Source organism: Polistes fuscatus, unplaced genomic scaffold, assembly GCF_010416935.1.
Source record: "Polistes fuscatus isolate 324 unplaced genomic scaffold, CU_Pfus_HIC Scaffold1, whole genome shotgun sequence".
Classification (NCBI taxonomy): Eukaryota; Metazoa; Arthropoda; class Insecta; order Hymenoptera; family Vespidae; genus Polistes; species Polistes fuscatus.
In genome coordinates this window covers 11,306,879-11,333,779 of record NW_025112997.1, presented here as the reverse complement: position 1 = coordinate 11,333,779, position 26,901 = coordinate 11,306,879, and the positions used below count along the sequence as shown (strand labels likewise).

The window sequence follows — 26,901 nt, the reverse complement described above, 5'->3', positions numbered from 1 at the left end:
AATTAAAAGGCAAACAGTATACAGTGCCGTGTGCAAGCTTGTCAGACGCCATCATCTAATAGTTTTGGTGTTGACTGGTTGTGTAAAAACTGTAAGTGTTATGTATTTAAACATTATAAAATGGCGAACACACACATTTATTTATGTAGGAATTATTAAAAGATATGAATGCATAAATTATTTCTTCATTTGTTCTTTATCTGATCCTTTAATCTGTGGAAACAAAAAGTGTAGGAAGGAGTTCGTTTAATAATTTGTTTAATGCTGTTGATTTATCAATGATATATATAATATATACAAGAGAACTCCATGGTAATGTATTATTAACGGTCTCTGTTTTATAGAAGTTTAGTTTGATGTGTTTTTCGCGTTTGCTTAAGAAATATTTAATAGGAGTTTATTAGGCAAATATCTATTGTTTGAATCTTTAATTTAATTCCATTATCTCAAAACTTACATTCAAACGAGTTATAAATAATTTACTATCAATGCACCGATTACCATTTAATAATAGCATTAATAATTTCACCGATTCAAGAATTACTTAAGTTTGTAGTTTATGAGAAATGAAATAAAAGAATTAGAGAAGGATAAAGAGAGAAAAAGAGAAAAGCAAATACTTTTACAATACAATGTTTAATTTACAATATAATGTAATTTAAAATAATGGTATTATAATGTTTTTCTAAAGATCTATTAAAATTGCAACACGCGTTAAAACGATATTGATATTGCTATTTGAATATAAAATCAAAAACAATTGAAAATCCTTAACAAGCGATAAATTTGCGGTATTTATGAAATTCGGATACCGATATATATTTATTTATAATGATCACAATAGAATTTCAATATGATAAATTAATAAATTAAATTAAATATTCAATATCAGTGTATACCTATTAATTCATAATGTTGAAATGATATGGAACTTAATTTACACAGTATTTCTTATACAGTTAAAGTAATTTGACAATTAACAAATTGTTAAGATTAAGTGTAGGTAACAATAAACGTGCTTGTATGTTTTTATTATTCTTTAATTATAATGGTTAAATACGTTCATTATTCTTTCATTTTGTATTAATAAATATTGGCATATAATTCGATTGATTCGATTGAAATTGACGAACGATACATTTCAATCGGTAATCATTATTTATTTACCCAGTCCAGTTAAATTTCGAGTCCAATTGAAAATAGGAAATCTAGATAATCTTTCCGTTTCAATTGTTTACAAATAATATAAGTACGTGCAAATTAAACAACGAACATTGCTATAACGTATTTATATAAAGGAACTTCATTAAATAAGTAAAAGAAAGAAGGTAGATACTGTTTTAAAATGAAAAAGGAACAAATGAGTTTGACGGAAATAAAATTACCGAAAGAGAATTATAATCCAAGCTAGAGGCCACGTAAACCTCGTTGGAAGATAGTGCCTCAATCGAGGGTCTACATAAAAATGGACAGAGACGAATGACGACGAGGAAAGCAAAAAAAGACGAACCGATGGAAAAGGTGACGTAGGAGGATTAAAAGAGAGAGAGAAGGATGAAGAAAGAGAGAGAGAGAGAGAGAGAATACTGCGCGTTACCCGATTGCATGTCGTATATCCACCTTCACGACGATTTTATGGACATGGTAAGCGGATGTCTAGCTACCCTGGAACTTCAAAATGAAAAGCAGAATAGCATACACTCGTCGAGAGTACAATGGCCTACTGTTATATATATATATGCATTATATATATATATATATATATATGTATATATAATGAAATAGAATGACCTCTGCAGTATACGTTAGCCATATGAAATTACATCTTTTCTTTCTCGTCTAACCTTCCTTTTTCTTCTTTTTCCGCGTCTTGTCGGTACTCTTTTATCGCCCCTTTAACGTCGATTGTTCCTGCTTGAATTTCTACCTTTTTATCCGTTATTTTAAGGAAATCTTTTAATTCATCCGCTTTAATTGACTTTTATAAAATCTCAAAGAATTTAGTAATTTCGTTTTCTTTGATAAATATTCAAATAGGTTTATTTGAAGTCATTATTTTATTTTACTGTAATTGTTTTCTTGTCTTTAAATAAGATTGCGGAATCGAAAAATTTACGAAAATAGGGTGTATTAACTTGTTAAACGGGACGAAGGAAAATTATTTTTTGCATTAAAATAAAATTATGCAAATGAAGACGAGAAGCTTAAAATAATTCATCGTACAAAGGAGAGTTGCAAAATATGTTTTCATTGTATAAGAAAGAAACAAGTTAATCCTTTTAACGCATGGTTTATTTTTTTATGACGTTTTAAAAAAATGATCCTATAATTAAATAAACAATTCGAGTATATTTGTTTGTCAATGTGGTTGTAAAAATGAGACTAAAAATTTTAACGAAATAGGATGAATCTACTGTTTCCGAATACAAGAAAGTGATTTAGTTATATCTAAATTATTGAAAAATTTATTTAGGGTAATTGACTATCTGATAAAGTATAAAGTACTGAAAAGATGAAGCATCGCTTGGAAAAGGGGCGTATAAAATAAAAACGTAAAAATTAATTTCAATAAATATTCATTGTAAGTATAATGAAGTGTAAAGTTTAAAAATAAATGATTTTATCATTACAAATCGTTCATTCGTACGATAAAAGGGTCTAACAATAAATAATAACAAATATTTTCAATATTTAGAAAATCTTTGATGTTTACTGTTTGCGATTCGTTGCGCTGTTCGACGTCGTTGTTTTTTCAAACGTTGGTAATTTATTTCGACACAGGAATCGAATCTTGAAAATCAAACTGTTTTATATTTTATTTTGCAGTTCATTCTTCTTTCCGTTCGAAAATAAAATTGACAAATATACAAATATATAAGAATCAATTATTTAACATTATAAGATGATTTTATCATTTTGCATATCATAATTGGAATGGAATAAGATTTTAATATTTAAAGATGAATCTCTGTGTCCGTACCGTTTTCAGGTGCGAGCAAATGATTTAGCTATGTTTCGATTCTGAGAAAATTCATTTAGAAGATTAAATAATTAGATAAGATATAATTTATTTTATCATTAAATACTAAAGTTGACGTGACGTGCTACGAAATTCGTTGAACTTTATATGGCTGTTTTACCAATAGACATATAAGTAATTGTTATTAAAACTTATTCAGCTAGAAGGAAGATATCTGGTAGATGCGTTATGAAACGTCAAGATTTCATTTAACTTTAATAAGAAGAACACGGTACTGTTGGAAGAAGAGCAAGCATCGGATGTAGTACGTTGCCTTTCCCCAAGTTAAGAGTGAAGCCCTGTTACCAACAGAGAATCTACGTCATTTCCGTAATGTTGTACGGAAAGAAGTGTTGAACACCAAGAAAGTTAACCTAAATATAATGCCTATAGAACTCGACTATGAAGAAAGCAGTAACAGTTACTCCGACAACATGGAGAACTTCAATAATGTGGTCGAATAGTTACAGAAAAAGTTTCTTATGCCCTTATTTTCCTTTACAGAGCAAGCGATGCGATGCTTGGTTTTCTAGATATTTATATTAACTATTAGATGAATATTAAAACAGAAATAATGAAAAAATTACGTTTCTATAACCTTTCCTTTTACAAGATTTAATGAAAAATAAATTGTTTCGCATTAGGCCATATTAAATCTGTATTAATAAATTAAATTTAATTTTTTGAAAGGATAATGCACTTGGGCGTTTAATCTTCGTGACGAATAAACTCGTTTTCTCTTTAGTTAAATAGGTTAAGAAATTATTTGCATAGATCCTATTGAAAGATGGAATGGAAAGTTGAATTGATTAATGAATAAACTAACCTTTCGGTGGATTGACGTTAAGAGCCGACTTGTAAAGACTCTCCTCGTCGAACCAATCGGTATTACGTAAAAGAGTCTTAGCAGACATCAGTCCAATGAGGGTTGCCGTAGCAAGTAAAACAGCTCTACCACGTGTCCTCGATCCGTGTTTTCTAGCAATCTTGTAGGTAGCCGAAATAGCAGCACCAACGATGAGACACGCGCCCACGCTCGGTAGATAGAGTATTCTTTCTGCGATGACGAATCCAACATAAAAGAAGAGATTGCTGGCTGGGAGGAAGGGAAGCACGAGAAAACCGAGAGAAATCGCGAACGACGTAGCTGCTATTCGTTTCTGATTGCTGACGTTGCTATTAGAAAATCCATAAGTTCCACAGGACACGTTCATAGCTCTTTTCACGCAATGACAATCACCGATCGGACCGTTATTGTTGTTATTAGCTGCACGACAACCATCAGTGTGACAGCCACCCGTTCGCCTTCCAGAACAAACTGGACACCTCGAGGATACATTTCGTTGATAAATCTGAACTTGAATGCTGCTAGTCGAGCTACTTTCCTTGACACCACGTCTTAATCCCTTTGCAACCCAGAATGCTGCACCGGCTAATGCCGTATAAAGACAAGCTGATTCGAGATTCCTTGAGTCGAGGAGACTTGTGATCCGTGGCACGGCGTCCATCGACCAGTCAAAACTCAACGTACTCGGACACAGTAACATTCTCGCACTGGCTGCTGGGAGGTAAAGGAACGTCAAGCCACGCGTTAAACGCGACGGATGCCTTGCCGTTGGATTGTCCGCGCTTGCAAACTCGGGTCTTGAGCCGGCGATCCTTAGACGACCCACTACTAAAAGGGCTAAGGTACCCGATAGGATGCCTAGACTACGACCACGTGTCCACCATCCGCAGTTTACCTGGAATATTATAAGAAATTTGTTAGATTCGTTATATTCGTTCTTTTTGATATACATTATATTATACATTACCATATAGAAAATATATAATAATATATATACGTTAGATTATACATTACGATATAGAATATATAGTAATATCATTTTGATTTGATTTATAAATAAAGATTTTACTAGAATATAACAGTAAAGATTTCGTATAAATCAACGTAACAGATCTTATTATCATACGATGATAATTCTTAATTTTATTATTTTGTATAGCTATTGCATTGGTTCAAAATGAATGCCTTTTTATTGCAAGAAAGTCTTTATATCTAAAAACACTTATTTATGAATCAACGCTAGGTTTATATTTCTATGTTAACATATGTATAGATATATACACATGAATAAGGAGAAGTGACGCTTCAAAAAACACGGATTTTGGCTTATAACCCGCATAAGGAAACAAAATTCAAGAGAGATAAAGCTTTTCATGAAATAGAAGGCCGCCATAATTGTAATGGACGTTCTACGGTACAACAATTTCATTCAATGAACTACTCCACAAACAAAGACTAAAAAAAGATGAGTACGATAAAAGCGTAGAAAATAGACATAGTCATGGTGGAGCACTTGTTCTCATCAAATTCGTCGGAGCGTTGCTTTAGCTTGCTAGTTTTCTCACTTCTAGTGTAAGCATTGTTTTTATGCAAATACGTGACAACATTTCTCTCTCTCTCTTTCTCTTTTTTCTCACAGTGTATTTTTCTTAATTTTTATAATTAACTTAACCTGCCGAATAGTGGTAATCTTATTTATTCTTCTTTGATCGATAATCTTTGTTGAGTGCTTAAATCTCCACTTTTCTTTTCTTTTACTTCTATTATCATTTGCTTTGTATACAACGTGGACAATAAGATTTGGTCGTATAAGATTTTATTTTGGCGTTAGGTTAATACAATAGTTCGATAGTGTATCTGATCGTATAAAACGTCTGAAATTGAAACTGTACTTCCTCTAACAGCCTTTGAACTTTAGAACCTTTGGTTCATGCATCGTGTGTCTAACGTTTACATCCCTAATGAAATTAAGTATATTAGATCTGTTTTGTGTTAGAGTGGTAAGAGGGTTCCAATATTTTTCGAAAGATGAGATCATACGTAAATCGCTATATATACCTTTCTCTTTGTATTACATTTTTGACGTAAGTATCTCGAAGACATAATTTCTAAGAGAAAGATTAATATTTAAGACACAAAGAGAAACAGACTACGTATTTTTTTTTATTAATCTTTCTGATTATTTAACGATAGACCTCTTTTTTTAAATAGATCTTAATACTAACTAAATCTCCAAAATCCTAAAAATTTTGTTAATATGTGAAAGAAAAACAGTATAAGGTAAGGAATTTAAAAAAAAAAAGACACAGGAAAACAAGAGAACAATTTTTAAGACATTGCTAGACGTTTCCATTTCCAAATGGAGGGAGAACTGTCTCGATAGCCAAGAAGTCTTAGAGGGATGCTGTGCTCTCTTCGATGGTGGGTGGTCCGGTGGAAAGGACAGGTTTCGAGATAGAAAAAGCCCTGGGAAAACATTCACGAGGGAGAAAGAAAAAGAAAGAAGAATCAAAGAAGGAAAACCAAGGGAAAAGATTTAAAAAGAATAGAGAAGGAGATAGATGTAAAAAAGGAAGATACAGAAGAGAAAGACGATAAAAGAAGAGAAATGAAACGAGAAGAATCCAGACGAAAATTGCCGAAAGAGAGAATACAAACGAGTACTATTGCGTACGATTATTATTCTCGAGACTTTTGGAAGAGTGTTGTAAGATACGAGAAAGATCTTTGGCACCATTCCAGAGTTCAGAACGCGTCGGCTCTGATAGTGCCAGAGGATACAGAAAGTGAGAAAGAGAGAGAGAGAGGGAAAGAGAGAGAAGCTAACTGTTAGTAGCTGAGCATCAGCTGGAAATAGGAAAGAGAGAGAGAGAGAGAGAGATAGAGAGAACGAGACAAATAGAGAGAGAGGAGTGGGAGAACTCACAACATGCATCACACAAGGCGTCTACTGCATCCAGTGCATCCGAATGCAGCATGCGCGAAAGGAGAAGGAGTTGACGAAGGAAGGAAGGAAGGGGGCTTCTCAGTAAGGGCTCAACGTGGCAAAGCGTCGGGCTGAAGCTGGCTGATGCCGCTTATGCTACTTCACCGTGTATCAACTCCCTGTCTCTAACAGCATGCCACACGTTTGCACATGCTACCGTTACGGCATTACGTTACTGGCCATACTGATGCTGTCTAACCCCATCCTTGTATTTATAGAAGTATATACTTGGGTAGACTTCCAAGAAGAAAGAGAGAGAAAGAAATATAGTCTATATGTATATGTATGTATATTTATATATTATCAATATTAAAGAAAATACTATAGAGGTTTAAGTATTACATACAACTGTTAACTCTTCCAAGTATATATTCTTCATCTTTTTCTTTTCTCTCTCTTTCTCTCTCTCTGTTTCTTCTATTTCACTACTTAAAGTTTCATGCTTGAACATCATACCCAAAAATCATTTTTTCGCACGAACAACATGAAACTTCTTCCGCATCACGTGAGCCAAAAGATTGCCTACTCTGTTTTTGTCGTGTGTTGTCTAGTTAAATCTTAGTATATTCTTTGGAAATACCTATGTATATGTCATGTTGGATTGAGATTAACATCTGTTAAGAATTCTTTCTAACTTCTCATTTTCTTTTTTCGACGGGTTGACGATATTTTACATTTTATTTATTTGATAGTCAAAATATAGAGGACATATTCCAGAAAAACTGGCAAATTTAATATACTGTCTAACACTCATACTGGCTAATAAGCCTACTTACAAATTCTTATCTTTTCATATATATAGTGTATAGTGTATTATTTTACCTTTCGATTTGGCTCGCCACGACAGAGTTCCCACAAGAGACAAAGAGCTAGAGAGGATATTCCAGTTTCTTTGGCGAGTGTCGCCAGGGTCGACGATATCAAAGCCAGTAAGAGTAGGAACGGTGATCTGCTTTGGTCACAGTACGTGGAGTATGCCAAAAAGGCCGTCAAGGTCAGGAAACAAGCAAGGAGGTCGGCACGACCAACTATTCCGGCTACGGCTTCACTGTGAATAGGATGAACCGCGAAGAGGAAACCAGTGATTGCGTGACCGAGATTGTTTCTCCCTGGTAGAACCTAAACAATCATAATTCCGAAATGGAGTGTTAATTGGTGTCTTGCCTTTAATACCTTAGTATTAGAATATTAAAGAAAGTATAAATCATTTAATATATCTTAGCACATTTTTATCGCATATTGTTTTTTTCTAATTTAATATTATTAAAATATATAGGATATTTTTTAAAGAAAGGTGAAATTATTTCATTATCGATTAAACATAGATTGATATGATAGTAGAAAAATATAATCGGAAATAAACAAATTCGATAAGGGTAATTAACTTTAAACTGATTTCTTATCATATAATCCAGAATTGTGTCAACCACAGCTTGTCATCATCGAACATAAACTTCAAGAGATTTATGAAAGGGTTATATAGAGATCGTAACCGTAATATTCTGGGATGAAATGGGCTCTCAGAGTTTTATTTGTTAGGGCCGTCGTAGCATGTTTGATAACGCGAGAGATATGCGCTACAGGTGTCTTTATTATTTCGATTTTGCCAACTTAAATGTTGCATGAACAGGCAGTAATGCCAAGGTTCTTCGTTTAAGAGTGAAATCATACGATGGAAAACTTACCTTTCTGGCGACCCTGACGACAAGAATCGTGCAGGCTGCGTGTAGAACGACGTTTACTAAATGATAACCCCAAGGATCAAGATTTCCAAGGAGATGATTTAAACGGAAGGTCGCGACACAAAGTGGTCGGTAACTGCCATGAGAACCACTATCTTTTAAAGGTGTTCCCCAAAAATCATTCTCCAATAGTCGATACCATGGCGTGCTTGATAGCAAATCTGGATTCGTCAGGATTGCCCTCCTGTAATAAAAAAAATGAAAAAAATTATTTAATTATTGTTCTTGATCAATATATAACAAATATTGTTACTTTTTATACATTAGTCCATTATTATTACTATATGTTTAAATGTATTATTTCACGTTTGCAAAAATTTCTTTTGTCTACCAACTGAATAATACACGATATGAATTATTTATTAATTATATGAATAATCTTCTTCATACGATGCGTCACAACGCTGTGGTTTATTTGAACAAATATATTAAAAACTTGTTTTCAACTATTAAAAATTTTACATTGACCTTTGCTTCTTTATGTTGCCCTAATCGTCAGTATATCGAGTGTTAAAATACGCTGATTATCATGCAAATTTGTTGTTTTCTCTTGGGAACTTCAGTTATATTAACAATATTTTTATGGTTTAATTATTCTGGTTCTTTTTAATTCCAAATTCAGTTAATTAATTTCTAAATTTCTTTTATTTATCTATTTCCCCCACCTGCCCATTTAATTTCATCGGAATCAGGTCAATACCCAGTGCTTTGTAATTCTGTAATTTTTTAATCGCATTTTTTATTTTTGAAATTGTCGGTTTGTTAATCCCAGCTTCAGCCGTGGGAAACTCAAGACTTCCTTTTAATATTCGTTTTTAAATTCAACAATCAATAATCGATCAAAGTATTATCAATAAACCGAAATAACAAATATATTATCAATAAAACAAAAAAAGAAAATTTTATAGTTCTATCATATTTATAATAGACACGAATATTATTCAAACGATTATTAATAGTCGAATGGAAATTTTCTTACTTCACATTGTTATCTAGTTATCTGCATTATTCAACTCATAGTAATTAATTTTAAAAATCCAATAGTGAATACGAATGACTACTATTACTGTTGAGTACTATGAATTATTATTTCAAACTTTTCTTTCGAAATAGATCGCTATCATGAATGGAAACATAGTATTTATATGTTTTTAAAATAGGATCAATCGTGGAATTAATCACATATTCTCTGTTTCATAAAAATGGCCAAGATAGGAAAATAGTTATTTTAATTATGGCGTTCTTAGCATTAAGTTCGATTGTCCTGTTCAGTACTATATCATCTAAGGGACTGTCGAGAACATTCCTGCCGGTCTTTGGGCTATAGTCTATGTAGGTGAAAGGGCTGAGATCCATGACAAAGAGAGACGTAGAGAGGAGTGAAGGGAGGTCTGGGAAATATGGAACAGCTGGAGGATATCGGAAGAACGAGTTGCTACAACGATAACGATTTAGACGAGAATCATTTAAGTGTTTCTTTCGTCTCGAATGACTTGCTCTGTCTTTTCTCTTTAGGAAATGTAAGTGCTACCGCGTTTTACCCCTTTTCATCCCCCCACTGTTATACGTCCAATATCATTTCTTTCCCTTCTAAACGATCGTGCAAATTTGTTCTTTCAGTAGAAAATAGAACTAAGGCGATTATTGAAAATTTATTGCTTGAATTTTCTCTTTTCTTAGTTTTTTTTCCTTTCTTTGTTTCTCTCTTTTTATTACTATACCCCTCTCCTCTTTCTTTCTTTCTCTCTCTTGCACTTGTCTTAAAGGCTCGGAAAATTTCCAGTCCGAAGAATGAGAACTTGCGAAGAACGGTGAAGAGAGGAAGAGGCTTGAGTAACAGAATAATGAGCTAAACGAAGACGGCGAGTTCGGAAAGACCTCTTTTGTTACCTCCTAGCTCCTTTCATTGGTTTTATTACGCTCTGTAATGAAATATTCCACGTTTATACCATTTTGTCGTTCAGATACGAAATCCTAAGTTTTCTTCCGTCTTTATTGTTCTTATTTTTATTTTCTTATACAGGGTAGAAGAATATGATTGTGAAAAAAAATAAAAGAGTATAATATTATTTTATTCCACAATATAATATAAATATGGAAATAACAATGTGATGCAATTTGTATTACAATCCTTTTAAAACTTTGACTTTCCCTCTTTAGTTTTTCATATTTTGACTTATTGTTAGGATTCTACATCTTGTTAATTTTTTACTTACATAAACATCATCAATGGTCTAATGACAGTCATGCCACGTATAAACTTGATCAATTCTTGAAAATTCATTTATATGATTGATCGGTTATAAAAAAAAGGAGAAAACAAAAAAAATACTTTTTCTATCACTTTATTTCTAACATTTTTTCTCGTAACCTGCAATAATATTATACGTTATTTTAATGATACACCGATTTAGAAATCAATTTTATCGGGCTTGTTCTGGTTTTCTTTTTTTTTGTTTGTTTGTTTTCAAAGCGTCGAAGAAAAGAAATCCTTGAACCAGAGCTAGCATCAGAGAGAAAAAGAGATAAAGAGATAGAGAGGGAACGTAATCGAGGTGAAAGGATGGAAAAGTTTGACGTTCAAATAGACGAACTCTCGCCTTCAGGCGAAAGAGTAAGATTTGGGCGTTAGAATCGGATCGATTCACAAACATAGTAGTTCGAGTCGATCAATATTCATAGACATAGCACGAGTCGAAACTCGGTGCGTCTTCAAATTCTGATACCGCGGGCAACACACCTGAGCCGTCATCGTTGTAATCGAGTCATGGATACGTAAACTTTGCGCTAATAATTCTGTGTCGGGTTACCCAGAGCACTCTCTCTCTATATCGATCGATAATACCATCTTGGATACACAAACTTTGTAACGTCGTGTATCGTCGAGCTTTTGTTAAACTAAAAGATGATAAGAAGAAAAAAGAAAGGGAGTGAAAGTTGTTTTGGTAGCAATATACAATACTTATTCCTTCAATTTTACAAAATAAATAATATTATATTTTCGATAAACAGAATTTGTACAAACAATTATTATAATAGATCAAGTTTTATTCTAATAGGATTTTAAGTATCTTTTGACTACACGAAAGTAAATACAAACGTGGATTAATTGTATGTTAACAATTTAGAAAAGTTGAATTTATCATTTATTTTGTGTTTATATCGATCTACCCTATAATAATGTGGAAATAACGAAAACATATGCGTGTATGTAATAGATTATTTTTATTAAAAATAATCGGTTAAGATTATAAGTACTTATATATACAAGAAATAGATTTAACCTGAATATATAAAGTTTTTTAAAACATTAAAAGAAATGATCTCTTAATAATATTTCATTTAGATTGATTCGATCTAATCGAAACTTCCATATTCAATTAACTTCCTCCCTGAGCGTATTCATTTTCCATTTGTCTATTATTCCTCGCAATGAATGAAACGTCGAATTTCATAAAGAAATGAACGTTGAAAATGAAAACGTATAGCTCGTTCGCGTTCACACGGATAAATCTTTTCCTTCAGGTTTTCTCTTTTTATTCTGTAACTATGTCAAAGTAGGTCGTCTCATGGCTCGTATAACGCGTGGATGGTGACAGATGGACTCGAAAATCGTGCCTAACGCCACGGTGTATAAGATATTTCTTTGCACCACCAAGCCTCCTTTGCCCTTCTGATCCCTGTCGTTCCTTTACGTTCTCTGTACTTTCTTCGAATTATTTCCAAGTGAACGAGTTACCAAGTCGGTCAGCCTTAGCACTAAAGATAAGTATACACTATCGTTCATTCTATATATCCAAGTTATAGGTACCTATATATACAGTGTCTTTCAACCGAAAGATTTTACATAAATTATTATTAGCTTTATAACTTTACTAAAAAAACACTAACAATGAAATAAGATAATTCTCTTTTCGAGGGAATAGGTCCTTGTCATAAATTCACTTATATATATTTTGAGGTAATCTTCTAAAAAGGACGAATAAAATCTTCAATAGCAATAGGGATGAAGTGGCATGTCATTTGAAAAATCTTTTAATTCTATTTACAGTAGTGCTATTTTTTATTTAATATGAATCTATAGTTTTCGAGAAAATATATTTTGAAATTTCAGATATATTAAAATGCAAATTTGTTTTTGAAAATAATTTATTTATATACATACATACATATACAGGTTAGGCCAGTGAAATGTGTTCCCCTGAATTATTATAAAATCCAGTGATTTTTTCAAGAAGGGTTAATTTTGTTTTCAAGAAAAACCAACTTATGGCTATTCCTTTAGAAATCTTATATGTCAATTGGGGTCAAGTAGTATACCATTTGAAAGCTCTTTTATTCCCCTTTATAGTGGTACTTTTTTTAAAATTTAAGTCAACAGTTTCAGAGAATATGCATCTTAAAATTTTCGGTATATAATAAAATGTAAATTTAGTTTTGAAAACAACTTATAATATAATAAATGTTCAAAATATGTATCGTATGTGTATATATTATATAAAATTTGGAGGATTGTAGAAAGAACGATGAGAAAGTAACGAAAAATCTGGAGAGCCGGAAAAACGAGGACAATTAATCTCTATTCATAGCGATTGCAGTATTCTAAATCCTCGGCGTTGCCTAGCGAAAAAGAAAAAAAAGAGAGAAAGAGTAGCTATTAGCGTTCACCTCGTTTAGAAGTTATTTTTCTACAAACATACAGCAGCTGCCTTTCAATTTTCATCAACGACGAGGATTTATAATCTGTTCCTTTTTTCCTTACAATTAGTCCCAACTAGACTCGACTCAACGACGACGACAACGTCTGACATCTGCATTTAAATTCCGCTAGATTTGTGAGAATTTTATTATTGTTTTTACGAACGTATATACGTACGATACATATACCGGGCGTTAAAAATAAAACATTAAAAATTTGTATCTTGGAAACACGACATTCCTAAAAAAATATATTCTTCAGATAAGAATTACCTGATTTTCAAAGAGAAATATTATGTTAACTACAATAATGTACTTGCATGTACATTTAGTTTATTACAGTAGCGTAAATCATCAAATATTTCTTAAAAACTAATTACCTTTCGATATTCTAATCCAATCCTTTTATTTTTTAGAATATCATAAGAAATCAGTACATGGAAAAAGTATCGTAAAATTAAATAAAACAATATTGATGACTTTGAAATTTCGTTAAAAAATATACAATCAAATATAAGGAAAATATTTAAGGTGAAGAAATTGTGTCGTACACCTAGTATGTAGACATCTGTATGTGTTTATGCATGAATTTGTATGTTTATGTCTACATAGGTAATGCATGTTTTAAAATAGCCATATCATATGTTAAATTTCTCGCTTATCTTCATTACGTTTGCTTGTTACATTTTCTATCCGTCTGTTTGTATCTTTATATTTTTCTGGCCATTCGTGTGTATTTCACGAAAGAGATGGAATTGCTTCGTCAGAATAATTTGCTACTTCGTCGTGCTATGAAGAATTTATGACTTCAGGTACTAAAAATTTGAGAGAAAATTACGGAATAGCGAGATTGCAGACTTTTCCTTCGTATTCCAATCTTCATCCCTTTTAACCGCAATACCGACTTGCTTCTTTTTTATTAACAATCCTTACACTTTTAGAAGGAAAAGTGACTAGAAGAGTCTAAAGAACAAAATTGTATCTATCCAAGAATATATTAGTCCCAGAAGAGTACTACGTTTTCCCATACGTGAGCGATGACAACTATTGTTCTGAGAATGATATTTTTTTTTCAAATGATTAGCTATTTACACTAAGAAAAAAAATTACTTATAATATTATTCTTTTATTTATAATAGTAATACATATATGTTTTATGTTACATGTAATACAGAATATAGCACGTATAAGTATACATACAACTAAATTATACATTACATGTATAATAATAAAATATATGATTTTTTATAACTATTACTACTTTTAATATCTCGAAACAGCTTATATCGAAACAGCTAAATAAAGAAATAATAACGCGAAGACAACAACTTGTTTTGAAAACGTAAATTATAATTCAAAGATTGATCTTAAAATACATACAATGTATAGATTACCACTTTGAATGAATATAAATGAAAATTACTTTTAAACTGCAGGCAATCGACTGTACGTTATTATGATCGTGATTTCTTTTAATGATATACTTCTGTTATACATAATAGCTCATATTTTAAAGGTCTACAAAATTTTTTTCCTTTTTTTAAATGTAGAGCTTGGTTTTCGCTTGCTATGTTCTGTTAACAGATGCTTCTCTTTTTTTATATTCTTCTTGGGAGTAAAATACCGAGACGAGCATTCTGAGGTAATAAAAATGGTCTTAACTGTGGTGTATATACGTTATTATAATATATATAACGATTGACGTTACTTCATAACATGATACTTAGGAAAGAAGCAGTTACAGGATCGTAAAGCTCTCATCATCGCCTTATGTTTTGGGAGTAAGACAAAAAAAATCATCTTGTACTCTTAACTCCGTTGTTTTAGAGATAATAAAGAACACCTTTTAATGAACTTTCGATTTTCAAATTCATGCAATCTTTTTAAACATCTAGTTTGTCGACGATATTATATTCTCTAATAAAATTTTATAATTACAAAAGGAAGGAAGGAAGGAAGGAAGGAAGTCTCGGTTCTAAAGGTAGTAAAAACGAACGATTAATATCACCAGGGGTCTCCACATGTAGCAAGAAGCCAAGGCAAAAGGGACTGTTTCCGAGAGAGAAACCGTCCAGGGTGGTACTGCTCGACGAGGTCGACGTTAATGAAGTTCAAGTTGAGTCTAGAGAGAGAGAGAGAGAGAGAGAGAGAGAGAGAGAGAGAGAGAGAGAGAGAGAGAGAGAGAGAGAGAGAGAGAGAGAGAGAGAGAGAGAGAGAGAGAGTAAGAACGCAATGATACGAAAACTCAACCCAAGAAAAAGTTTAGTTTGGAGGAGGAAAAGTAGGAAGAGATTAAGTTATTTTTAAGAACAATAAAGAATCGTCTTTAATGTTGACGAAACACGTAAACATTTTGGAACATTCAATAAATATATTTTATTCTATGCTATATGAACAGTGGATGTCTTAAAGTCGTTTAGAGAGAAACGTCTCTGATCGATTATCGTTAGTATGGGTACGCATATGTATGTTGCTGTTACATTGTGGAAACCATTAATTCGTGAAATGATTAGCTAATCCCGCCATATATAAAAAAACCTTTCAGATAACCTTGAGTTAAAAAGATTATTTTGAGCGGGATAAATGTTGAAATTTTAATGCACTTTAGTTCACATGATATATCCTCAAACTCATATATTTCTAGTTGGTAACAATTTATTCATATCTCTCCATCTGAGAGAAATATATATACGTTTGATTTAATTATTAAAAACCCTTTATATATAAATCCATGTATGACTTTAAGTTCGAATCAAATATCCAAAAAAAGTCTCTATTTCTTCGAAGAAGATATACAGGACGGAAAAAAAAAGAGAGGACATAGAGTCGTGTCGTAAAAAGAAAAAAGGGATCGTTAACGTGCGGTCATCCAACCACGATCTCGTACTTTTGACAGCGATAAGAAACAGGGACGAACCTTTTTGATAAAGGAAGGGAATATTTTCACGGCTTCGAGCGGAAACAATTTACGAAGGGTGACGTTAATGAAGCTAGCTGCCTGTGCCTCAAGTATTATGTTCTTCCTTTTCTCTTTTTATATATCTCTTTTTCTTTCTCGATAAAAACGTTGGTAAGGTTTGGTATTAAAGCTGCAAAGGATTTCCTCCTATATCCTTTCTTTTTCGTATACACGTTACTCGATACTTAATCAATCCCTTTGAATTTTCTCTCTTACTCTATCTCTATTTATCTCTGTTTCTCTCACAAACATTTGTATATGCTTTCCTCTTTTAACAGATAAGCAAATTTAATTCTACTCGTTTACAACTTTAAGTCTCCTCCTTTCTTGTTTCTTTTCTGTTCGGATAGCAGTAGAACCACGATAAATAGACCTGGTGGTGGTTTGGTGTTATAACAACATTCGATTCTGTAATAGATGGAAGCGTCGAATTGGAAAACGCTTAGCGCGACCACTCGAATTAGAAATATTGATCATCCACCCACATATTTCTGAGCGAGCAGAAATTAATTAATAAATTACGTGTTAATACATTACTCTCTCTCTCTCTCTTTTTCTTCAAGAAAAATATGGAAATTAATCATCGATTAATTTCCATCTGCTATTGTTTGCTTGCTTTGAGTATACCTATTGATAATATAATACAAAGAGACTAGCACAAAGAAAGAAAAATAGAAAAGGGAAATGAATTGAAATGAATTTATCGTTATATAGATAATGTGTTATTTTACTACAACTACAAGTGTAGCGAGTCAACAGCAAAATGACGTTCTCTTAATGTTTCTTTCTGTTTATCATTTTTCTTTAATCAATTTTGTTGTTTGACTAGGAAAAAATGCGAAGTATGTTTTATAAGGCAAATAGAGATTAAAAAAGAAAGGTTAAAAAAAGTAAATAAAAAGAGAGAAGAAAGAGAGGGAAATAGATAACTTCATTGTGTGACAAGTTGCGATCAAAAGATGTTCTCTTTTTCTGTTGTTTTCTTAAAGTTTTTTTTACTCACCTCAGTCCTTTTCTTTCTTCTATTACAAAGAAAACGAGGATTGCTTTTCCCTTCCTTTCTCTTTTCGTCTCTCTCCGAGGTTCTTGTAGATAGCTTCGAAATACATCGATTCGAAGGCGAGTTTGTTTGAGAATCCTTGGATATTCGAAGCACGTGCTGTCAAATATTAGACCGTACGAGATCGAACGAACGTTTGCCGATCGGCGATCTCGTGCGTTTCTCGTAACGTGTAATGTCACGATCGTCTTGATGCCAAGAGGAAGGATTTCTCTTGTATAGATGAATAAATGTACGATAGCTTACAAGACGTAACTCGTTTTGTCGCTTGATCGTTTTCGGATGAAATGAAAATAAACGTCACATTCTAGTTGTATATCAAATGTATATGTTACGATCAGTCTATAATTCCGGGCATTGTATAAATTTCCCGGGGCATTTTATAGAATGACTATTATGAATGGCCAATGTATATTTTGAGCAAGTTTTTCATAGATTGTCCGGTCAATTTATAGAATGCCTAGAAGATTTTGGTCAATATATGAAGTGTGATTTAGTTTGTTGTGTTTAGAACATGGGGGACGGAAGTAAGTGTTTTTAAGTTGGTGTAAGTAAAAAAAACCATGAAAATTTAACAAATAAACAATGCTCTTAACAAACTATAAAATGTAGATCTATAAAATGTGCTTCACTTTAGTGTGTTTAGAACACAGGGGGGGGTGTAAAGTAATTTTCATCTTTTGTAAGTGAAAAAAACAATGGAAATTTAAATTTGTGTACATTAAAAAGTATGTATACAATGCCCGCAGTAATACATTGACCGCAATATACATATATATATTTTAAGCGTATATATTATATATTAATGCTACTGTTTAAGGGGAAGATGCTCGGATATCTTGTTTAAATAATTGGCTATAAAAAATTGAATGCTCGACTTTTCGGCAAAAAAATTTTGATATTCGGATTCAGCGGATTAAAATACATAAAAAAAGTTTAGCTTCATCCATCGAGCTCAAAATTTTACGAAAATATAATACCATTTCCAAATAAAAAAACTTTAAATGCGTTTTTCTCGAAACTATGCTTGTCAAGTCGGTGATAACTATAATTCAATAACCACTCGATGGATTTTGATGATTTCGATGGATTTTTACTACTTATTAATAACACTAAAAACTAGTCCTTCATCGAAGGATTTTTGATTATGTGGAAAATTTCGATAATTTTCAAATTTTTTTTAACAAAAAACTCATGATTTTATTGTCGAAAATAGAAAATAAAAAATGCCAAAAGCCGCCACTTTTGTAATTTTCAAAAAAATAACAAAGCTTCGATGAAGGACAAGATTTATTATTAAACTAATAATTTATATTTTTTTTTTGTTTTTTTTTTTTGGATGATCCAGTAAGATATTCTGATGGTCACTGCGAAGCACTACTTGCGAAACGAGGTCTAACAAAGATGGCGATATTTTTATAAATAATTAATATTTTTTTTGAAATTTTGTAGAAGTCGAGTTGAAACATAATATAAAAACTCTGTTTAATCAATTTTATAAAACAAACTTAATTATTATAAAAAAAAAATTATTCAAAATTCTCCTTTTCTCACGCCTCTGACTGCATCTCTCCTCTTCAACGTGAAATTCGTTAATTCGTGAAATAAGCAGTTAGACATTGAAATAACAATACTGACTTATAAAAATATGAAATAAGGCAGAATTACATACTTCGACTAATTGTAAGTAATATATGAATTTATAAAAGACGAGTTATTAAGGTATGAGATTGAAATTTGATTTTAAACGTTAGAAAAATATTCTTGGATTTCGTTTCAATACCTGTCAATATTGTTCCGTTATAAATCCAGAGACAGAAAATGTGTGTTTCTTTATTTTAAAGCCTTCCAAGTGAAAGTTATCAAATCTCACAAAATAGAGTTTCTCTATTGATTTAAGGGATTAAATTACATTTCCTTCAAAAACTATGAAAACGGAAATAAAATAAACCCGAACAATGAGTGCTTCTATATCTGTTTTAATCTCTTTCTATCATTTGAAAATAGATTTTCTATTAGTCGTGCTGTTCTATCGACTTTAAAAGTATCCATATTTTGACTACTCCCCTCTTGCGAATCCATATATAACCTCAATATTTCCTAAAACTATTAGTTTTACATTAGTGTAAAATAAAATTCTTTTTATATGCTTTCCCAAAAACGCCTAGTTATTTCAGGTAAAACCTAGGGTTTCAACTATTTAACTGAAGTATATAATGTAGAAAATTCACCCTATATACATATATTAACAAAATGCGTAATAAAAAGAATTAATAATGATCTAAGTAATAAAATGTATAAAATTAATCTCATTTTTTCTGAGATGAGATTTTGTCTTATCGTTAATTGTATACAATTTCTGAGTCAAATATAACATTACTGAATTCTTGAAGCAATTACGTATTTATTATCTTTACGTATTTATAGAATAGTATAATAACTACTTTAAATATTTTCGAGACTATAAAAGCTAGAGGAAAATTTATCTAACAAAAGACGTACCATGCTCAAATTCGTATAATTTTCAAAATATTTATAATAGTTATTTACCTAATATATTTAAAGGTTTACGATAAAAATCACTTTTTTCTATCTTATATTACATAAATCGAGGATTTTACGAGTTTTTCTTCAATCTTTAAAGGGAATAATGTTTGGTATCTCTGATATCTTAATTTCTTCTCATTCTCTATTTTGCTATTTGTTCTTCTGATAAATAGAAATTCACACCAATGAACAAAACATTATATAAGATGGTTTCTTTGGCCGAGAAGTTACCTCACGTGAGATCTCGTGGGGATGATGCGGCGTGTGGCAATTTACACGGGCAACCACCACCCTCTTCTTTACCATCCAAAACCATCCCCCTTAGTTATATCTTCGAACCTCCGCAAATCCTCCCTCTACAAATGACGAAGGGACGTGCCAAGGAAAGAGATAGTGTGCCTCCTCGAGTGAACCGAAGCGTCAAGAGAAATGGAAAAAGAAAATAAGAGGAAAAAAAAATTTAGTAGAAAAAGTGAAAGAAAAAAGGGAGAAGGTGTAAAAAAGGAAAACGAAGATAGAAAAGAGGGAGAAGAAAGAAGAAAAGAAAGGAAAGAAAAGTGTTCGCGATCATATATTCGAAGCAGCATATTTTATGAAATGATTTAAAGGCGTTCTATACTTCTCTCTCTATATTTTTTTTTTCATTCATAAATAAATATATACTAACAGTAAATAAACGTATTCGTGATAAAAAAAAAACATGCCTTGCTCCTCATTGTTTGCTGTTTTTTTTTTAAAAGATTTTAATTTACACGATATCTTTTTTATATGCTGATAATGCATGAACTACAGTTCATAAATATAAATAAACCCTTTGAAGCTAGCAAGGCTCAAGAGAATTTGTCTCTCCATTGTTGCGTATTTATAATTTAGAAAAATGATAGAAGCCTTGCCGGGTTTATTGAGAGCATATCTCGTTCTTAGTTGAGTTATGAATGTTTGAGGTGTGACGTGTAAAGGATCGCCAAAGAAAAGGCCAGCAATAGATATCGAGAACAGTGTATTATGGAAAACTTTAAAAAAACAGTGTATTGTGAAAAGTCTTAAGTGTAACATAAAATAAACGTAACAGTATCCAAGTAGCAAGTTTTACTAGTTTATTGCATTGTAATTTCGACGGTCATCTTGAATATATTGTTGTTACTAGTTATTAAAATAGTGTCTATTCCAATTACTACCATTTTCCTTTAAGTATGTTGGAAATTAAAAAGTGACACATTAATTAGCCATTGAACATTTAAGAAATATCTTTTATAATTATAATATATTTCAATGAATTTTATTGTTTCTTTATTTATTTTATTATATTAAAATATATATTATTAATTATTATTATACATAAAAATTAATGTTTATCTTCCTCGATCATATTAATTCGAAGGAACGAAAGAAGTTTAAAAAAATGACACGAATAGAATGAGTTTAAAAGGTCAGCGTTTGCTAGATTATATTTCTGAGATTTTCTGAAGATGTTTTTCGAAGCAAGAAGCAAGTAGCACAAATAAATACCTAGCTAAATCACCCGGAAAACTCATTTCATCCCCCCTCCCACCCGAGAATAATACTCAACCATTTTCTTTACAGAAACCGAACGCGACTAGTAAGAGATCTACGTCATCTAAGAAGTAAAAAGCTCCTGCCTTCTTCTTTTTCTTCTTCCTTTTCTTTTTCTTATTCTCCTCCTTTTAGCTCCATTCGCAATTTCGAAAGCGAAACTTTTCGAAGAACGCGTTAGACGAATAAGGAAACGGTCGGTCGAAAGTCCTCGGAGCTTTCAAGATTGTCCGACTCATCTCGTTGGGAAATATGTTTCGAATCGAATTTTATCAAACAACGATATAAACAAACTATGAGATTTTTTGTTCCATAAAATTGTACATGATTTTATCTCAAACATAATTATATAAATTTATTTATTATAAACATTTATTTAAACGAATTAAAAGCAGAATTGACTAGATTTAATGACAAAAAATGAATAAATTTATACAGGATGTTTCATAAATGCATGTTAATACTTCAAAAGATATATTTATACATTAAAACAACACAAAATTTTATATAAAAATATATTTGATACACCATACTATAATTTTCGATGGATTATGAAATAAAACGTTCAAAATGTCCTACATTTATACAATCTATTTATATTGACAATAAACAATTTTAATCTCAATATGTCCAAATAAATTTCAAACGATGTATTTTATTAAAAACGTAACTTTTATGATACAATTTATAAAATGCGTATTATATATTAAATCAAATAACGATCATAAGTTTTGGTATTAAAATCGAAAAAATCGTAAATAGTGGTGGTTTTTTATCAGCTCAATTTCTAAATGGCTCAAATAACAAAATGAGCTGAAAAAATAGAATTTCAATGAAAATAAAAAATTCGATCTGCCAAAATCTCGCTGTCTCGGTTTTATGCAGATTTTTAACGTTTGATGTTAAATTGAAGATACACATATAGAGTACCTTATAACTTCCATACATTATTTTTCTTTAAATTCGACTCGATAAACCTATTCCGAGTGGATCCTATTATCCTCGGGATTAAAATTGCATTCCATTATTTACGGAAGCCCTCTACTTTTATATAGTATTCTCTCCTACTCTTATTCTCTCTCTCTCTTTCTGCTATCACGAAGAGAACGACTATTTTTATTGGAGTCACACGTGTATCGACCATGCGATATAATCGTGTTACCGAGTGGCCAATTTCACGAGTTTAAATATCGAACTTTCCTTTCGCCGAAGGTCGTAAAACGGTTATTGAGCGAGTGTAAGACTAATTAGCTAAGAGAACTCTGCTCGTAAATGTATCCAAAGTATTATATCGAACGATCGTTTTGTCGTACTATTCGTTCTCTCTTGCATCCACCAACTATCTTCTTTATTTTCTCTATCCCCTCCTCAGCCCTTCTCATTCCTCTTACTCTCTCTCTTTATTTATGTTACCTCTCGTTCCTTCTCTCCCCTACCGTTTTTTATTCTTGTTGTCATCGCATATAATCGTTCAAGCCATCCTTCGCTTGACCTTGGCAGGTTTATCCATGCGAGTAAAGTGTACATTCTCGGTAGACAAACAAGATTTTCCCAGAACCATTTTGTTTGCTTCATCTAGCACGATAAGAAGAAAAGAAAAGAAGAAACGTGGACTTTCCAGTTCGAAATAATAAAATTTACTCAATTTCGATGAAAAGACAAGCTGGTTAGGTTGATAAGTATAAAGTTAAAGTTAAGTTGATAAATATTTGTATATACCAAAAAGGATACTCTACCTAACATAAGAATATATAAACAATTAGTGCGCAATCGAGTAAAGAATAGCTTATAAGAATTGAAAATGGCACGAATACGTAGATAGTATTATTACATATTATATTTAATGTAAGTACATCAATAGAAACATATTACGAGGCAACTTGGCTAAAACGATGTGTCAAGTTTGGAGTCCATGAAACTTCCAGGACAGTAACTGATTTGTAAAACTATCCTCTTTGTACTCATTTTCATATTGCAATCAAGTAAGAAAACAACTATTATGTCGATTTATACCTATACTATTTACCAATCATCATTATTCACGTACATATGCAGATAATTGTTAGTATTAAATTCTTTAGACTCATTTGAACGATTTTAAAATGAACAGTGTTCGTGTCAACAATACGAGTCATTATTATAATTATAATTACAAATAATATTAATACAATATTTCCTCCGTACCAGCAATTCAAGCGTAACGTTAAAAATGGAAGAAAATATTATATATATTGTACACAAGAAGAGAGAGAGAAAGAGAAAGAGAGAGAGAAAGAGAGAAAGAGAGAGAGAGAGAGAGAGAGAGAGAGAGAGAGAGAGAGAAGAGAGAGAGAGAGAGAGAAAGAGAGAGAGAGAGATTAATGGAAGCTTACACGGACGAATAAAAACAATTTAAATTGATTAATAACTCTTTTGAGCACGATAAAAAAAGAGCAACGCTAGAACGATTAACACGAGATGTAAAGGGGAGAAGTGGTTATAAACAAGCGAGCCAATCGACAAGTATAACAAGCAGTATAAACCGGATATGAGAAAGTTTGAAATAAAAAGAGAGCATCCGAGCATAGAACTCAACTTTGATTAAACGTAACGATTAATATAAAGCGTAACGTTTCGTGACCACCGCTACCAGCTGGCCAACATACCTCAATTACTTGTGAAACGCAGAGAAAAGCTTTCATGAACTTATCAAAGTTGGAAAATCTTATTATGGCACGAGGATCTAATATCAACATCACCCTTCTTTCCTATATCCCCCTTTTTGCCCTTTTTACGGCTCTCGCGAAACGTGCCTTCTGAATACCATAAGAGAGAAAGAGAGTGAGGAGGAAAAGAGAGACGTAGGGTAAATTCTCCCTCGAAGGTACACACAGCACATAGAAGGCGTTAAAATTGGCATGCGTACGAGGAGCCCTTCATCGTCTCCCTTTCACAAGATGTGCGTCGTGTTGGTTCCAACGTGGGCGTGTCTTTGTGTGAATCTACGAGACTTATGTAAGTGAAAGGAGAAGGGCAGAAAAAAGAGCAGCAAAAGGTAGAAATGTTCACCCTCTTTCTCTCTCTCTTTTTATCGTTTTCTCTCTTTCAGTCTTTTTCGTAACACTTATTTTCCAGAATCCAGAAACGTCGTAATAGAAAGCCCTGACAGAGGTCAATCTCCTAACGGTCGATCCCCAAAAGTCAAGCCAGCTACCATCCATCGATCACAGTCTCTTCGCCTCCACCTTGAGGCTCAATCTATACCAATTCCATTCGTGAATAACCTCCGTCGTCGTACAGCACGAAGTCGACTCAACTCCACTCGATTTAGTTTCCAAGCCGTAGTGGAAAACTAAGACTCTCTCTCTCTCTCTCTCTCTCTCTTTCTTTCTTTTTTTCTTTTTCTTTCTTTTTGCAACATCGATCATTATTCCTATGATACATACAAATATATATGTAACTACATACCCGTTTGTCAATATCTTGTCGTAAAATTGGAAGAAAAATTTATGTTAGTTTCGTTTGCTTGCATATTTTTAGGAATGTATATACTTAAAATAACTCTTTTGGTAAAAATAATCTTGTTCAAATAAACTTTGTTGGATACAATTGATTTTAAATATATATAAAATACTATAATATATATATAGTAGATTAAAATTATATCCAATAGAAATAAAACTTTAATGATATTGTGAAGAATTTTTTACGAATACCTATAATCGGTAAAGAGAAGCAAATCTCGTAAAACAATGATAGTGAAATAGACAAGAAAATTTCTCGGGTAGAGTGGGATCCCTCAAGGGAAATATCAAATTCACGGTTACGAATGTTCCGAGTCTATGCGTGTCCCTTTTCAACTTGTCAAAGGATCGACTTCCGAGGGTTCGTTGAGAGAAAGAAGAGTTCTGTCTTTGTCTTTTCCTCTCTCTCTCTCTCTCTCTTATTCTTCCGTATTCTCGCTGCCACCATTTGCAATATTTTATTTTGCTTGAAAATGGTCCAGAGGCAATGCCTCGACATTTCCAACCCCCTCAAGCTTTCTCTCTCCCTGTGTTCTTCTTGAACCGCGTACCATACATCCCCGGTATATTCACGGTTTCATCCCTTTTCTTTCGCGAAGCTCTGGCAGCTTGCCACGGGTGAAGTCAACCTGTCTCTCTATTTTCTCTTTCGTTCCCCTCCAAGTAATAAAGGTATCCTCTTTTTCTTTCTGTCTCATTCCTATTCTTTCTCTCCACCTACGATTCTTGATTCCAACATCTCTCTCCCTCTCTCTCTCTTTCTTTCTCTCTTTCTCTTTGTCTTTCTCTATCCGAACGTCCCTTTCATTCTTCCTCTTTCTCTTTCTTTTCCAACATTTCTTTCGGCCTCTTTCCTTTTCTTTCTCATTTTCTGTCTCATATTTCCCTTTCCAACGAGCGACCATTTGAAGCCGTTAGCGAGGTCGTTCCCGTTACACGTCGTCTTTGGCTCCCATTGAATTTCTCTATCGACTAGATGAAACGATCCTCTTCGATTGGCTCAGACTCAGATGGTAATAGATTCGATAACACTTTGGATGATTCCGTATGACAGTTTCCTTATTTTTCAAATTTATATTTCATTTCGTTTTTCGATTTTCCTACCAATAGGATTCTCTTGTAAAAAACGTTTGTAAAAGGAAAAGGAAGCATGGAGTGGTATGATATTTCAAACGATTTCATATAAAGAATCGTTCGAGCAAAACAAAACTGACTGCACTTTTGGACCACTCGAAAATTATTACGGCTTGGACTCTGAAGGATTCTCATCCGTGACTACTGCTCGAAACTACTCGATTTACAAGCGCGTCAACCGTAATAAGGGCTAGCGAGAGAACACACTTGGAAAATCTACGCTCAAAGGAAAACGTCCGTAGTCCAACTCATCTGGAGACCACTTCGTGAATACTCTCTCACCATTATTATATTGGTTGCTCTAATGCATGATAAAAAAGAAAAAAAAACACGCGTATGTGTAGATGAACAAACGTACTTATAATTTCAGTGTCCCGTATACGATTGAGCATTTAAATATACGTAGTTGTACAATTTTTTATGAAATATTACGAACAACTTTATGATAATTTAATTTTTCTATTATTTCTACTTTAATACTTATTTCATTTCTAATAGAAGATAAGCTAAAGATCCTAATCTTGTTGTTATATAATATGAAAGAATTCATTGGAAAAAGTTCCAAATAGCGTAACTGATTTTTATAATTGTTTAGGAACTTTTGGACTCACCACGTACTATATCTATTGTAGTTCAATAAAAAATTATATATCAAGGGACTAAAATATTGTGCTTTAGTAATTAACGACTGATATGTTAATTTTTTCTAATAAGTCGTACGATTCACTCGTGTGGAATCGATGTAACAATTTTTATGGAAAAGAGGTAGGATAATCTAGGCAATGGTATATTCGAGGGAATCGACTCGAGAAAGACTCGATTAAAATTTCAATCTAGCTTTAAGCCGACCTT

General features: G+C 32.4%; 1 protein-coding gene across 2 annotated transcripts in view; it reads right to left on the bottom strand.

Moving 5' to 3' along the window:
* LOC122514700 (protein O-mannosyl-transferase TMTC2-like) overlaps positions 1 to 26,901 on the bottom strand; it is a 248,262-nt gene that overhangs the window by 104,343 nt on the left and 117,018 nt on the right. For both annotated transcript variants that reach the window (XM_043631676.1, XM_043631685.1), the window contains exons 2-4: positions 8,538 to 8,778; positions 7,675 to 7,971; positions 3,846 to 4,761 (exon numbers count right to left, since the gene is read on the bottom strand). In XM_043631676.1, coding sequence (XP_043487611.1) covers positions 3,846 to 4,761; positions 7,675 to 7,971; positions 8,538 to 8,778 — 1,454 coding nt within the window. The remainder of the gene's footprint in view (positions 1 to 3,845; positions 4,762 to 7,674; positions 7,972 to 8,537; positions 8,779 to 26,901) is intronic.